At 37.6% G+C, this 14,272-nt stretch overlaps 1 protein-coding gene across 1 annotated transcript; it reads left to right on the top strand.

The window, feature by feature from the left end:
• The first annotated feature begins 8,684 nt into the window (after nt 1–8,684).
• OR6K2 (olfactory receptor family 6 subfamily K member 2) lies at nt 8,685–9,662 on the top strand. The gene has a single exon (XM_004027049.3). The coding sequence runs from the start codon at nt 8,685–8,687 to the stop codon at nt 9,660–9,662; it is 978 nt and encodes a 325-aa protein (XP_004027098.2).
• Nucleotides 9,663–14,272: the final 4,610 nt, after the last annotated feature.

Raw genomic sequence — 14,272 nt, forward strand, 5'->3', positions numbered from 1 at the left:
ACCATGTCCCTACAAAGGACATGAACTCATCATTTTTATGGCTGCATAGTATTCCATGGTGTATATGTGCCACATTTTCTTAATCCAGTCTATCATTGTTGGACATTTGGGTTGGTTCCAGGTCTATTGTGAATAATGCTGCAATAAACATACGTGTGCATGTGTCTTTATAGCAGCATGATTTATAGTCCTTTGGGTATATACCCAGTAATGGGATGGCTGGGTCAAATGGTATTTCTAGTTCTAGATCCCTGAGGAATCGCCACACTGACTTCCACAATGGTTGAACTAGTTTACAGTCCCACCAACAGTGTAAAAGTGTTCCTATTTCTCCACATCCTCTCCAGCACCTGTTGTTTCCTGACTTTTTAATGACTGCCATTCTAACTGGTGTGAGATGGTATCTCATTATGGTTTTGATTTGCATTTCTCTGATGGCCAGTGATGTGAGCATTTTTTCATGTGTTTTTTGGCTGCATAAATGTCTTCTTTTGAGAAGTGTCTGTTCATGTCCTTCAACAAAGCTGAGAAAAACAAGCAATGGGGAAAGGATTCCCTATTTAATAAATGGTGCTGGGAAAACTGGCTAGCCATATGTAGAAAGCTGAAACTGGATCCCTTCCTTACACCTTATACAAAAATCAATTCAAGATGGATTAAAGACTTAAATGTTAGACCTAAAACCATAAAAACCCTAGAAGAAAACCTAGGCATTACCATTCAGGACATAGGCATGGGCAAGGACTTCATGTCTAAAACACAGAAAGCAATGGCAACAAAAGCCAAAATTGACAAATGGGATCTAATTAAACTAAAGAGCTTCTGCACAGCAAAAGAAACTACCATCAGAGTGAACAGGCAACCTACAAAATGGGAGAAAATTTTCGCAACCTACTCATCTGACAAAGGGCTAATATCCAGAATCTACAATGAACTCAAACAAATTTACAAGAAAAAAACAAACAACCCCATCAAAAAGTGGGCGAAGGTTCCAAGTCTTTGCTATTGTGAATAGTGCTGCTATAAACAGGGACATGGATGAAACTGGAAACCATCATTCTCAGCAAACTATCACAAGGACAAAAAACCAAACACCGCATATTCTCACTCATAGGTGGGAATTGAACAATGAGAACACATGGACACAGGAAGGGGAACATCACACACCGGGGACTGTTGTGGGGTGGGGGGCGGGGGGGGATAGCATTAGGAGATATACCTAATGCTAAATGATGAGTTAATGGGTGCAGCACACCAACATGGCACATGTATACATATGTAACAAACCTGCACATTGTGCACATGTACCCTAAAACTTAAAGTATAATAATAATAAAATTAAAAAAAAATTCTGGAGCAAAACATAAAATAATAAATAATTGAAACATGGATGTTTCAATTAAAAATAAGCTTATAAAATCTATATGTCAATAAGGATACTCAAAAAATGAAGCAATTCAATTTAAATGATTTTGTCAAATAATTAATATATGTGATTTGAATTTATACAAAAAATATAAATCATAAATCGGTTATGTGAACCTTAAAAATATGACGAAAAGTCTATTCAAGCACATTTATACTCAGGAATCGGTAGCTAACTAAATAAATGTCATTACTCCTAGGTTTTAAAACACCTACATCCTTCATTGTAAAACCATTTTAAGACTTTCAACATGCAATTGCATCTTTTATTACTGTATCTTCCCTAAAAGCTAGAATGAGATTAGCACTTTGGACAGCCCCCTGCAAAATTCTATTCTATTAAATAGCCATGTGCTTACATGAGATTAATATATTAGACAATGATAAAGTAGATTATAAAAAACATGTAAAACTATTTTCAAGTGTTTTACTCACAGATGTTAAAAGCCCTTTTAATGAATAAGAACAGTCTAAGCTATTATCTTTATAACCTACAAGTTAAATTCATGTCAAGTTTCCTCCAGAGACATATTTTAAACAATGTTAACAACTACAATGAAAGGACTGTAAGGCCTACAGGAGTCTCCACATTTGCCTACTTTCATAGGACCACTCCGCTATTTTCCAGATTACTGAGCACCCCATATTTTATTCTTTTTTTATCCAATGCTATTAAAATTCCAGAAAAAGTAAGATACTTCTTATTACCATTCTTCAGGTAAAAGAAAGTAGTTAATCATTTCTCCCTCATGGGACAGAGAGTAGGTTTTCTTGAAACATTCTCTATGACTCGGAGCACAGAGCTAAAGCAACAGTTTTAGCCCAGTAGCCACTCTTCTGTCAAAAAAGACACAGTCCAAATAACAGAGACAAGGACAGTAAAGTATAGCAGACGCTCTGACATTAAACTTCTAGAGCAGAACTCTAATTCTAACGCTTACCAGTTGTGTGACCCTAGGAAGGATTCTTAACCTCTCTATACCACACTATTCTCATTTGTAAAATTGGCATAATCATAGTTCTTAAATGAGTTTAAATAGTACATGGAGTTCCTGACCCATAGTAAGGGTTTAATAAATGTTCTTTTATTATTAAGGTCATCTGTATAACAACCTAGTTTGCCTAGTTTTCTTTCAGTCAACAAATAATGTTTTCTGAAGGTATCTGTAACCACTGGTCTTTGATCTTCAACTCTTGTTATCCATATCACCTGTGGACTGCCAAACCTTCTTGGTTAATTCATTGCATTGCTGTCTTCATTATGTTGATATCACCCTCCTCATCTGAAGTCTGAAAATTCACAGAAATTTACCCATTTACTTTTCCCTTTCCCATCCAAAACACACATGAAAAAAACTAACAGGAGGAAAGCATAGGAAGAGTTGTATTCCTGAACATAATTGTGTGTGCGTTTGTTTGGTTTTAATAACAGATATTTTTGATTAAAAGTGAACAAATCCAGCACTTTAGGACCTCGACTTTGTGAATTTTATATAAGAAACCTCTTAACAGTGTTAAAAGTTAATAGAAAGAGAAGAGAAGAGCTGGAAAAGGAAACAGGGACCTTGGTTCCTAAAATGAAAGGCAGGATCTGTCTGTCAGATCCTGATTTCCTAAGACAGCACCTACGCAGAGACAGCTCTGCAGAGCACAGGAAGGGAGCACACACCCTACTGACACCAGTACCTGCAGGCAGGCCTTCTGTTTTTCATGCTTCTGATCCTTACCTACATAAGAGTGTGTTCTTTCGGAGTTGAACAGAGCTGAAATTGGATCTTCATCTCACCATTTCCAAGTCAGGTATCTTAGCAAGCTATGTTCTTTCAGATGTAGTTATTTTTGGTGAAGCCTCCTCTGAATTCATGAGGGAGAATTAATTGCCCCCTTCCAGCACTTTGTTTTGATATCTACTTGGGAGATTAACATTTTGCAAAATGCAAATTTGTCAGCATTTCTTTATTCTATGGTACATATTGATTTTGTTAAAAAGGGAATCATATCACATTAATCTTTTTATTCTCAAAGTTTTCATGAATAAATGAAGGAAAGTGGAAACAATTTTGATGCGACTAGCACGCAATGCTGTTAATTTGCTTTAGCCTTGGGAGACTTCCCTGCCTGTCATTTCTCTGCCTAGAAATGTCTCTGACCTCTGTGCATAAAGAAAGTAAAACAAGAGAAAATCAACATTATTAGATAAAATATTAGCCCCAAATTTCAATAGGAACTAGCAGATGGAACATGTGGAAGACCAATTGTTTTTTCTAAGGTGGGGAAAATGGCCTGGAAACAAACAGGATGTGAGTCTAGCTCCCTCCTTTCATTATCTCCTTCCCTCTATTGTATGAACATCCCTCAAACCTGGGTCTTGGATTTTAGCATTTTGATTCATTAAAAATTCAGTCCAACAAAAGGTGCCACAGAAAAAAGAAGTTTTTAAAAAGAACATTTATTCTGATGCCTACAACTCTGTGAATTGGAGTTTCCTGGCAGTAGTAGGGTTTCCCTAATTACCAGCCTAAACTGCTTTACCTAATTGGAGCCATTATAGGGATAGTTGTTTTCCTACTTAAATCTTGAGTCATCTGTGTAGAATTCCCAAGAGAGTCTGTCTTCTTATTCTAGTTATGCTTAGGAAAACATACCCACATACACACATACAGAGGGAAAGAGAGATAGAAGGAGACAAAGACAGAGAGGAGAGGGAAAGAGTGAGAGAAGAATTCTACAGAAAGAGTCAGATCTATACATCACTGAATAAAGGAAATTCATCTTGAGGGACTCAGGGTAGAAACATGGCAGAAGAGCAAAGAAAGTTTGTCTTAGTAGCTCTATATACCCCTTATCAAAGTAGAAAAGATAGTCTTCATCAATGTTTATTTTAACTCCAGAACCCAACAGCAGCAAGGTCAGTGAATTAACTCATTTTGGGGAATAAGAGATAGAGGAAGAATAACACAACTGTGTAAAAACAGATATCCAAATATGCCTATAGATATTCAGAATAGCTGTTGGGAAGGTTTTCAGCGAGGAGGACTTAGGAAAGAGTATTATAGGGCAAGTTAATACAAAGTGTAAAGATTTCAGTTACTAAATATCCTAGGTAAGGGGTGGGATTCAAATAGGGTCAAAGCTCAAAGGATATCTTTAAAACCACAAATAAGTATTGTGATTAACTTCTGATATATTTCAGGAATAAATGTTGCAGCAATCAGGTGAGATTTCCAGTTATCTTTTGGTCATTTAATGTCATTGACATTTGCACTAGACTTACTATTACTCAATTTTGCATGTAGATAGAGTGTTCAATAGGTAAAGTTGAATGTGTTTCTTTTTGGTTTAAATCTTACTGATTATTTCTTTGTCATAATTGCATCTCTTCAAAAGATTAGGGAATTAGGTCTGGGTCTGTTCAGAAGACACCTTCTTGAACTCATAGCCCGATTCAACTTGTAAAACCCTGTCCTGAGGGCCATAGTTAGATGTTGTGACTACTTTTAGAGACATCAAGACTTATGGAAAAATCAGATGAGTATGTAAAAACTCAAGAACACTTAAAAATATTTTTATAGGAGTATATATATATGTAATACACACATCATCTCTCTATATATATGCGCACACGTGCACACACACACACACACACACACTTGTTAAAACTAGAAAAGACACATGTAGAACTTAGGAAACATGGAGGCAGAAATTCAGAAATTGGAGAGGAAGGAGAGATTCCTTTTAGGAATGTTCAGAGACCAGAAAAATGTATGTTACATGTTTGAAATAACAGTTTTGCTAAACTGGATAGATAATTTGCAAGTTTCAATAGCAACAGGAGACAAGGTCTCTCTGTTTTCTGTACAAAATAACAATAAATAAATTTTAGGACCATATTAAAGGAAGATGATGCTAACTTTTGTGTGTAAAAAAATAGGAGTTTGATGGGACTTAGTCATATAATCAATTAACAAATGCATGTATAGCTAATATAAATAGGAAGTTATTAATAAATTTCCATTTCTTAAAGCATATAGAAAGCAAGACTATTATTAATGCCAGACAATAAAGGGAATTTATTATTTCCTGATTCGTTGATTAGGAAAGAGTTACCCTAGAGGATATGAGGTTGTTTCACTTTTAAAGAAGAGACAATTTGGATGAAGAAAATGATTAGAAAATGATACTTAAGTATAGATATGAGAGGAGAGTCACAAGAGGAAACTAGCTTCACAAAGATGACCTTCAGAGAATGGAGGCTTGGGTAGCCAAAAGTAAGATTGGATGCAGAAACTTCTGGAAACTCATTGCAATAGTGTATACATTATGACTAGGCATCCAATTAGGGTAAAAAGAGTGGAAATAAAAGATATTAGTGATATAGTAAAAAATAAATAAATTGTGCAGACCTTGATGATTAATTTGGTTTGAGAGTGTAAGGAATAATAGACATAAAATGAGTAAAGTTGTTATCTAGGTGGACAAAAATTTAAAAAGTCAGCAAGAGAAAATGGTTTAGTGCTGAGGGTAAGGGTGTTATATTTGTTTGCTAGGGTTGCCATAAGAAGTACTACACACTGAGTGGTTTAAACAACAGAAATTTAATTTATCACAATTCTAGAGACTAGAAGTATGAGATCGAGTTTTCAGCAGGGTTGCTTTCTTTCAACTCCTTTCCTCTTGGCTTGTAGGTGGCTGTTTTCTCACTGAATCTTCATATGGTTCTCCCTCTGAAACTGTGTCTAAATTCCCTCTTCATTATTATTATTATTATTATTATTATTATTATTATTATTATCATTATTATTATTTTGAGACAGAGCCTCACTCTGTTGCCCAGGCTGGAGTGCAGTGGCACAATCTCGGCTCACTGCAACCTCCAGCTCCCGGGTTCACGTCATTCTCCCGCCTTAGCCTCCCGAGTAGCTGGGACTACAGGTGCCCGCCACCACGCCCGGCTAATTTTGTTTTTGTATTTTTAGTAGAGAGGGGGTTTCACAGTTTTAGCCAGGATGATCTCGATCTGCTGACCTCGTGATCCACCCGCCTCAGCCTCCCAAAGTGCTGGGATTACAGGCGTGAGACACCACGCCCAGCCGGTTTCCTCTTCTTGTAAGGACACTGGCCCTATTGAATTAAGGGCCACCCTAATTTCCTCATTTGAACTTTGTTACCTCTTTAAATACTGTATGTCCAAGTACAACCACATTCCGAGGAACGGGGGGTTAGAAACTCAACCTACAAATTTTCAGGGGACACAATTTAACAGCCCATAATAGGTGAGGATGTACGTTTGGGTCAAGGTGAGGTTTCTAAGTAAGAGAGTCCTGAAGAAAATGTGGAGGTCACGGCCAGGCGCAGTGGCTCACGCCTGTAATCCCAGCACTTTGGGAGGCCAAGGCGGGCGGATCACGAGGTTAGGAGATCGAGACCATCCTGGCTAACACGGTGAAACCCCGTCTCTACTAAAAATACAAAAAATTAGCCAGACGTGGTGGTGGGCGCCTGTAGTCTCAGCTACTCAGGAGGCTGAGGCAGGAGAATGGCGTGAACCCAGGAGGCGGAGCTTGCAGTGAGCCGAGATTGCGCCACTGCACTCCAGCCTGAGTGATGAGTGAGACTCCGACTCAAAAAAAAAAAGAAAAAAAAAAAAAGGAAAATGTGGAGGTCGTGAGAGATATCAAAAACAAGGAATTCTGGAGTCATAATAACCACCGAGAATAGAAGGCCAATACGAGTTGATAAATAGTCTTGAATAAATAAGATCTTGAAACAATAGATTCTTCTGTGTGAAAGGAAATATAGAGAAAAGAGAAAATGATCTCACAATTTGGGGTTATGTTTACACTTGGGATATAAAGAATTGAATAATCAGTGAGGAAAACCAGGATAGTGTGGTGTCAAATAGGCAAAGAAAGGAGAGTTTCAAACATTGGGCAATTGACCTTTGGAAGTTAGTGGCAATGAAGACAGAGGGAGGCCATTAAATTTAAATGAGAAAGTCGCTAGTATACCTTAAGAAAAGAGATATGGGAAGTTGAGGGTGGATACATTATTCAGAGATTCAAAGAAGAATGAATAGAATAAATACCTTTTACACATTGGAAAAATAATGCAGTTGTTACAAAGGAGGGAAATAACCTGAATAGAAACAGTATTTTCTCCCAAGATAAGAAGAAATGTGCATGTTTGATTGCAGAAGAGACAAATAAAGTAAAACAAAACATTCTGAAAAGAGAATAAATTAATAGGACAATTTCCTATAATGTGTGTAGTTTAAATTGTATTCTACAGGGCACTGCAGCTCTGCCCTTCCTTCTAACTACCACCATTCAATTGTACCAGAGCAAGTGTACAACTATATTAAGCATTTATTTATTAATATAGTTAGTTTTCATAAGTTACTTCATTTGACCAAAGGCTTCTGGTACAAAACCCCTTCAAGATCTCCTTACCAAGAAGACGTAGAAGAGAAGGAAAGGAAGGAGATAGAATAGACTATCTTATAAAACAAGGTAAAATAACTTATGATTATTTATATGGCTTTTCTTCTCCAAATATTCTCTGAATTATGGTTAAGAATATACATATGAAGAGAGGAAGAGTTATTAGAGAAAGAGGGTTGAAAGAATTCACCAGTAATGGTTTTGTCTTTATTATAAAAATATGCCAATCAAATCATACGCCAAGAATCCAATAAACTGGGAGCTTGAAGAAAAAATATATGGAACAGTGTGGGGAGACTATTAGGGAATCAATAAGATTTAAATATTGAAAAGAACGTCCTCTTAATTATTTATTATTCCTTCAATGCCCTGTCTAATTCTATATTCGCCTAAACAAAGTTGTTTTAAAATATAGTCCCCTGACCAGCAGGACCACCATTGCCTGAAAATTTGTTAGAAATGAAAATTCTTGGGTCCTACCTCAGAACTACAGATTAGGAATGAACTCTCAGTATGAGGACCAGAAATATGAGTTTTAACAAGCCCTCCAGGTGATTCTGATGCATGTTAATATTTGAGAATCTCACATCCAAAATATTGACTGTGCTTTCTGACTGGATTTTTTCCACACTACAACTTAAGTCGTAAGCAACTATGGAATATGGACCATGTCCTTCTTCCTTGTCTTCCTCTCTATCCCCATTACAGGGCTCTATTCAGACGCTGGCTTCTTGTAAGTGTATTCCTTTATCCAATAGTAGATGCCTCCTAGAAGGCTTGAGTGCACTGGAAATTGAAACTCTCACTTCCAACTTGGAGATGGAGAGCCCCAATCGAACCACCATTCAGGAGCTTATCTTCTCTGCTTTCCCTTATTCCTGGGTTAAGTCTGTTGTCTGCTTTGTTCCACTGCTCTTCATCTATGCTTTCATTGTTGTTGGAAACCTGGTCATCATCACAGTGGTCCAGTTGAATACTCACCTCCACACTCCCATATACACTTTTATCAGTGCTCTGTCTTTCCTGGAGATTTGGTATACCACAGCCACAATCCCAAAGATGCTGTCTAGCCTGCTTAGTGAGAGGAGGAGCATTTCCTTCAACGGTTGTCTCCTGCAGATGTATTTCTTCCATTCCACCGGCATCAGTGAGGTGTGTCTCTTGACAGTTATGGCCTTTGACCGCTACCTGGCCATATGCAGCCCTCTTCATTATCCCTCTATCATGACCCCCAAGCTATGTACCCAACTGACTTTAAGTTGCTGTGTTTGTGGCTTTATCACACCCCTTCCTGAGATTGCCTGGATCTCTACACTGCCATTTTGTGGTTTGAATCACCTTGAGCATATCTTCTGTGACTTCCTCCCAGTGCTGCGTCTGGCCTGCACAGACACACGAGCCATCGTCATGATTCAGGTAGTGGATGTCATTCATGCAGTGGAGATTATTACAGCTGTGATGCTCATCTTCATGTCCTACGTTGGTATTGCGGCTGTAATTCTACGTATTCGTTCAGCCGGAGGCTGCCGCAAAGCATTTTCCACGTGTGTCTCTCACTTCATTGTCTTTTCGCTCTTCTTTGGCAGTGTGACTCTCATGTACCTACGCTTCTCTGCCACCTACTCTTTGTTCTGGGATCTAGCCATTGCTCTGGCCTTTGCAGTTTTGTCTCCCTTCTTCAACCCCATTATCTATAGCCTGAGGAATAAAGAAATAAAAGAAGCTATAAAAAAGCACATAGGTCAAGCTAAGATATCTTTTTCCATAAGACCAGGGACCTCAAGTAAGATATTTTAGTTGAGATTCTGTATAGTTGCTGGTTCCTCTTCACCTTCAGCTCTCAGCAGTCTGTCTTTTCCTATCAACCTTCTATTCAAACTGGTCTCCCAAAGCTCACCAACCAAACCAAACCAAACAAAAGGAAACAAATTCAGCAATAGCTAACGTCAATAACTTCTATTTAATCTTTACTCAATTAGACATATTTTTCAATCTGACTTTATTAATTACACTTTCTGCCACTCAAGTTATTCAAAGTAAATTCATTTTGTTGAAATGTTCTGCATAAACATTTACTTTAATTTTAAAGCGATTAAAATATTTGTCTGTAAGACATGGTAATTTAAAAAGTATCCTTCATAAGACTAAGTTTTATCCATGGTGCCTCTAGCTTCTATAGTTGAAGAATGACTCAGATTTTTAAATTGAGTATCCAAGTATTGATCAATAAGCAATTTAATTAAGTTACTCATTAAATAATCAGTTTTTTATGATAAATAAAAAACCTAGATGTTGCATTCACTGTGATCAAATGCATTGTACATATTAAGTAATAAACATAAAAATTATCTGTTGAATGAATAAACCAACATACCGCCATGCTGCATTCTGATTGTTTTAGACAATCGATCAATTGTGTTAGGCAACAACTCTTTCAAGCTCTCTTCTTTGGCTTTTAGGATTCCAAACTCTTTTTTATCCTACCTCATTGATGCTTCTTTCTCTTGCTGAGTCTTCATGTCATACATGCTTTATAAAAAGCGATTTTTCTCCAGGGCTCATGATTCAGCTGGGATAGGATAAAGCTTATTACTGTGCAAATGTTAATAAATTTTTACCCTTCTCTAGCCTGCCAACACAAATCCTATAGCTGTCAGTGTGATTTCCCCACTTTTGTGCCACAATCCTTTCATTACTTTTACTCCTAAATCTTATGATATTTTAAGATAAAATGGAAAGACAAGTTAAGGAGAGATCTTATAAAAAGGGTTAATGCTATCAAATAAAAGTCTGGGATACAGAAGAGAAGAAAAATCAGAGAAAACCTGTTGATTGTGGGTGCAGGGGGTCTGGGTAAAAAAAAGGCTTTAGGGGATACTTGGTTGAAGAACAGGAGGACAGAGGGAAAAAGAAATGCAAGAAGTATCACTGAGTTTAAGTCATGTATTTTTAATATTCTTCAAGTGATACAAAAAATGTCATTATTTTTCCAATTTATTGACTAATTGATGCTGTTGTAAGTGCAATATTTTTACAGAGCTGATCTACATAAAGCTCCATTATGTGAAAGGGTCACACCATTTTTCTCTGTCCTCTCTACTTTTAAGTTTTTCAATAAATAATCATTTCCTAAATATTACCAATATCCCTAAAAAGTAATATAGCTAACACTACCTGTCTTACATCCATACTTTCTCAACTTCAAGCTTCTTTCCCCACTGCAAACTGAGCTGTTCTTACAACTTAAATCTGATTGCTTTCTTAGCCTGCCTTAAAAACTTCTGTGATTAAACATACCTTCATTTCAAATTATGAACATAAAGTAATTTTACTAGTTCTGTGTGTGTGTGTGTGCATGCATGTAATAAAAAAATTCCAAGCTGTGGGAAAAACAAGAGAAAATAAAACAGAGAAAAAAAGTTCATCGTGTGTTGATGTTCCTGTTACCTTGTAAATGTGCTCTTAGTGAATACACAGGATTAAGGAAATATATGCCTTCTGGCCTGGAGAGGACAGAAACTGCTAACTTATTCCCTGTTAATTTTAAATATATTTATTTTACCTAACACTGCACTGCATTTATTAATCAAATTTTTACTAGTAATAATAAAATACCATATGTGATGTTTAATATTGAGTGTCAACTTGATTGGATTGAAAGATGCAAAGTATTGTTCCTGGGTGTGTCTGTGAGGGTGTTGCCAAAGGAGATTAACATTTGAGTCAGTGGACCGGGAAAGGCAGACCCACCCTCAATCTGGGTGGGCACAATCTAATCAGCTGCCAGTGCAGTCAGAATAAAAGCTAGCAGAAGAACGTGGAAAGACTAAACTTGTTTAGTTTTCGGGACTACATCTTTCTCCTATGCTCTATGGTTCTTGAACACCAGACTCCAAGTTTCTCTTCAGCTTTGGGACTCGGACTGGTTTTCTTGCTCTTCAGCTTGCAGATGGCCAATTGTGGTACCCCACCTTGTGATAGTGTGTCAATACGCTTTAATAATACATCTATCCTATTAGTTCTGTCCCTTTAGAGAACCCTAACTAATATACCTAGTATTTTCACAATTGTAATTATATTTATTGATAATAATATTAATGCAATTTTCCACTTATTGGGCACTCTTCACTTTTAAGACATTGTCATACACACACACACACACACATTACTTTATAGAAATTCTTTGCAATAGGTATTAATATCAGTACTGCTTTAAGAGGGAGGAAACTATAGCGTATAGGGCTTAAGCTTTTGTCCAAGGATACACATTTAGTAAGAAGCTGAGTTATAATTTGAACCCAGGTCTATGCTTGTTCAAAAGCCTTTCTCTTAACTACCATGCTACATTTTTAAATATTCTAGCTATATTCTTGAGGAAATAGAGAGATGTATTATCTAACATTCTTTGGAGACACCGAACCAATAGGATATTCATCTATTTATCTATTAAAATGTATTATAAATATTGGCTCGTATGCTTATGGAGACCACGAGCTTCATGATCTGCTGCCTATAAGCTAGAGAACCAGGAAAACTTGTGACATGATTTAGCCTGAGTCTGAAGGCCTGAAAACAAGGGAAGCTGATAGCATAAACCCAGGTCCAAATCCAAAGGCCTGAGAATCAGGAGCACCCAGTGTCCAAAGGCAGAAGGAGATGAATATCCCATCTCAAAACAAAAACAAATTTGCCCTTCCTTTACCTTTTTGTTCTATTTAGGGTTTCAAAGGATCAGAAGAGGCGGTAAATCCTTGAGTGATGTTTACTTTTTTCTTAATATCTCATAACTTAAATACTATGATGTAAAATTAACAATTATTAAATATTGATATAAAGCAATGTGTCTTATGTTATATGATAAAAGTAAGAGAGGAAAGAAAACACATTTGCTAATGTGTGTGTATATATATGTGTGTGAGTATATATAAACATGTTCACAACAAAATAAGGAGGAAACACTCCTGGCAATTATAATTATAGTTTCCATTTTTATAACTAGTCATGTTATCATAGCTAGTATTTATAACTACCTTCTTCTACTACTTATTCTGTATTCACTTTGCCTTCATCAAGCACTTCTATTGGTCATAGTTCCTTAACCGATATGGTGACCCGAACATTAATTCCTCAAGGATCTTGGTCATTAGTAGTCCTTTCTGGATTGTGGTGTTGTAATTTTTTATTGTCCTTAATCACAGGGCACGGAAATACTAAAAGACATCCTAAAGAATCTCCTGTGTACCAGACATACTCGTCCTTCCCTTCACTGTGGAATCTATGGAATAACAGTCCAATTTCAGGCATTTCCTCTGCTTTTCGTGGGTCATTTTTTGAGCCATCTTTCAACCAATCAATCAACCAACCAACCAACCAACCAACCAACCTACCAACCTATTGCAGCCCTTTCCTACTCCCTGAGCTGGAACATTAAATTCAAAATCTCTGCTTAGTGAGCCCATATCAATAAATTTAACTTGATCCAACTTTATGTTCCTTCCACTATTTTTCCATATCCTTATTATCTATTCTCATATATGTTCTCTAGATTTCTTTTCATATATGTTCTCTAGCTTTCTCCCACTTTCCTGACAACCTGCATAACTCAGCAGAGGCAGCCATAATCCTCCTAGGTACACAACTCCATTGACCTGGGAACCTCACCCCGATCCCCAACAGCAGCCGCACTAGACCCACCCAGGGAGAGTCTTAAGCTCATACACGCCTATATTTCTTTCTTTCTTTCTTTCTTTTTTTTTTTTTTTTTTGAGACAGACTCTCACTGTGTCACCCAGGCTGGAGTGCAATGGCACGATCTCGGCTCACTGCAACCTCCACCTCCCGGGTTCAAGTGATTCTCCTGCCTCAGGCTCCTGACTAGCTGGGATTACAGGCGACTGCCACCACGCCCAGCTAATTTTTGTAATTTTACTAGAGACAGGGTTTCACCATGTTAGCCAGGTTGGTCTCGAACTCCTGATCTCAGGTGATCCACCCACCTCAGCCTCCCAAAGTGCTGGGATTATAGGCATGAGCCACCGCACCCGGCTGGCTTTTGTTTTTTATCCTTCTGCTCCTCATTTACCTATTCACCATCATTGGTAGTCTTATGGTGTTCTTTGCCATCAAACTGGATTTCTGCCTGCACAGCTCCTTGTATTTCTTCATCAGTGTCCTCTCCTTCCTAGAGATCGGGTATAGCACCATCACCATCCCCAAGATGTTCTTCAACCTAGCCAGTGAGCAGAAGACCACCTCCCCGGATGGTTGCCTCTTGCAGATGTACTTCTTTCACTCCCTCGGCATCACTGAGGTTTGCTTGCTCGCCACCATGGCTATGGACAGATACCTGGCCATCTGTAATCCCCTTTGCTACCCCACAGTCATGACACCTTAGCTCTACACTCAGG

This window comes from Gorilla gorilla, chromosome 1, assembly GCF_029281585.2.
Source record: "Gorilla gorilla gorilla isolate KB3781 chromosome 1, NHGRI_mGorGor1-v2.1_pri, whole genome shotgun sequence".
Classification (NCBI taxonomy): Eukaryota; Metazoa; Chordata; class Mammalia; order Primates; family Hominidae; genus Gorilla; species Gorilla gorilla.

Bases quoted from the DNA above. Each gene is read 5' to 3' on its own strand.
- OR6K2 (XM_004027049.3), top strand. From the start codon at position 8,685: ATGGAGAGCCCCAATCGAACCACCATTCAGGAGCTTATCTTCTCTGCT.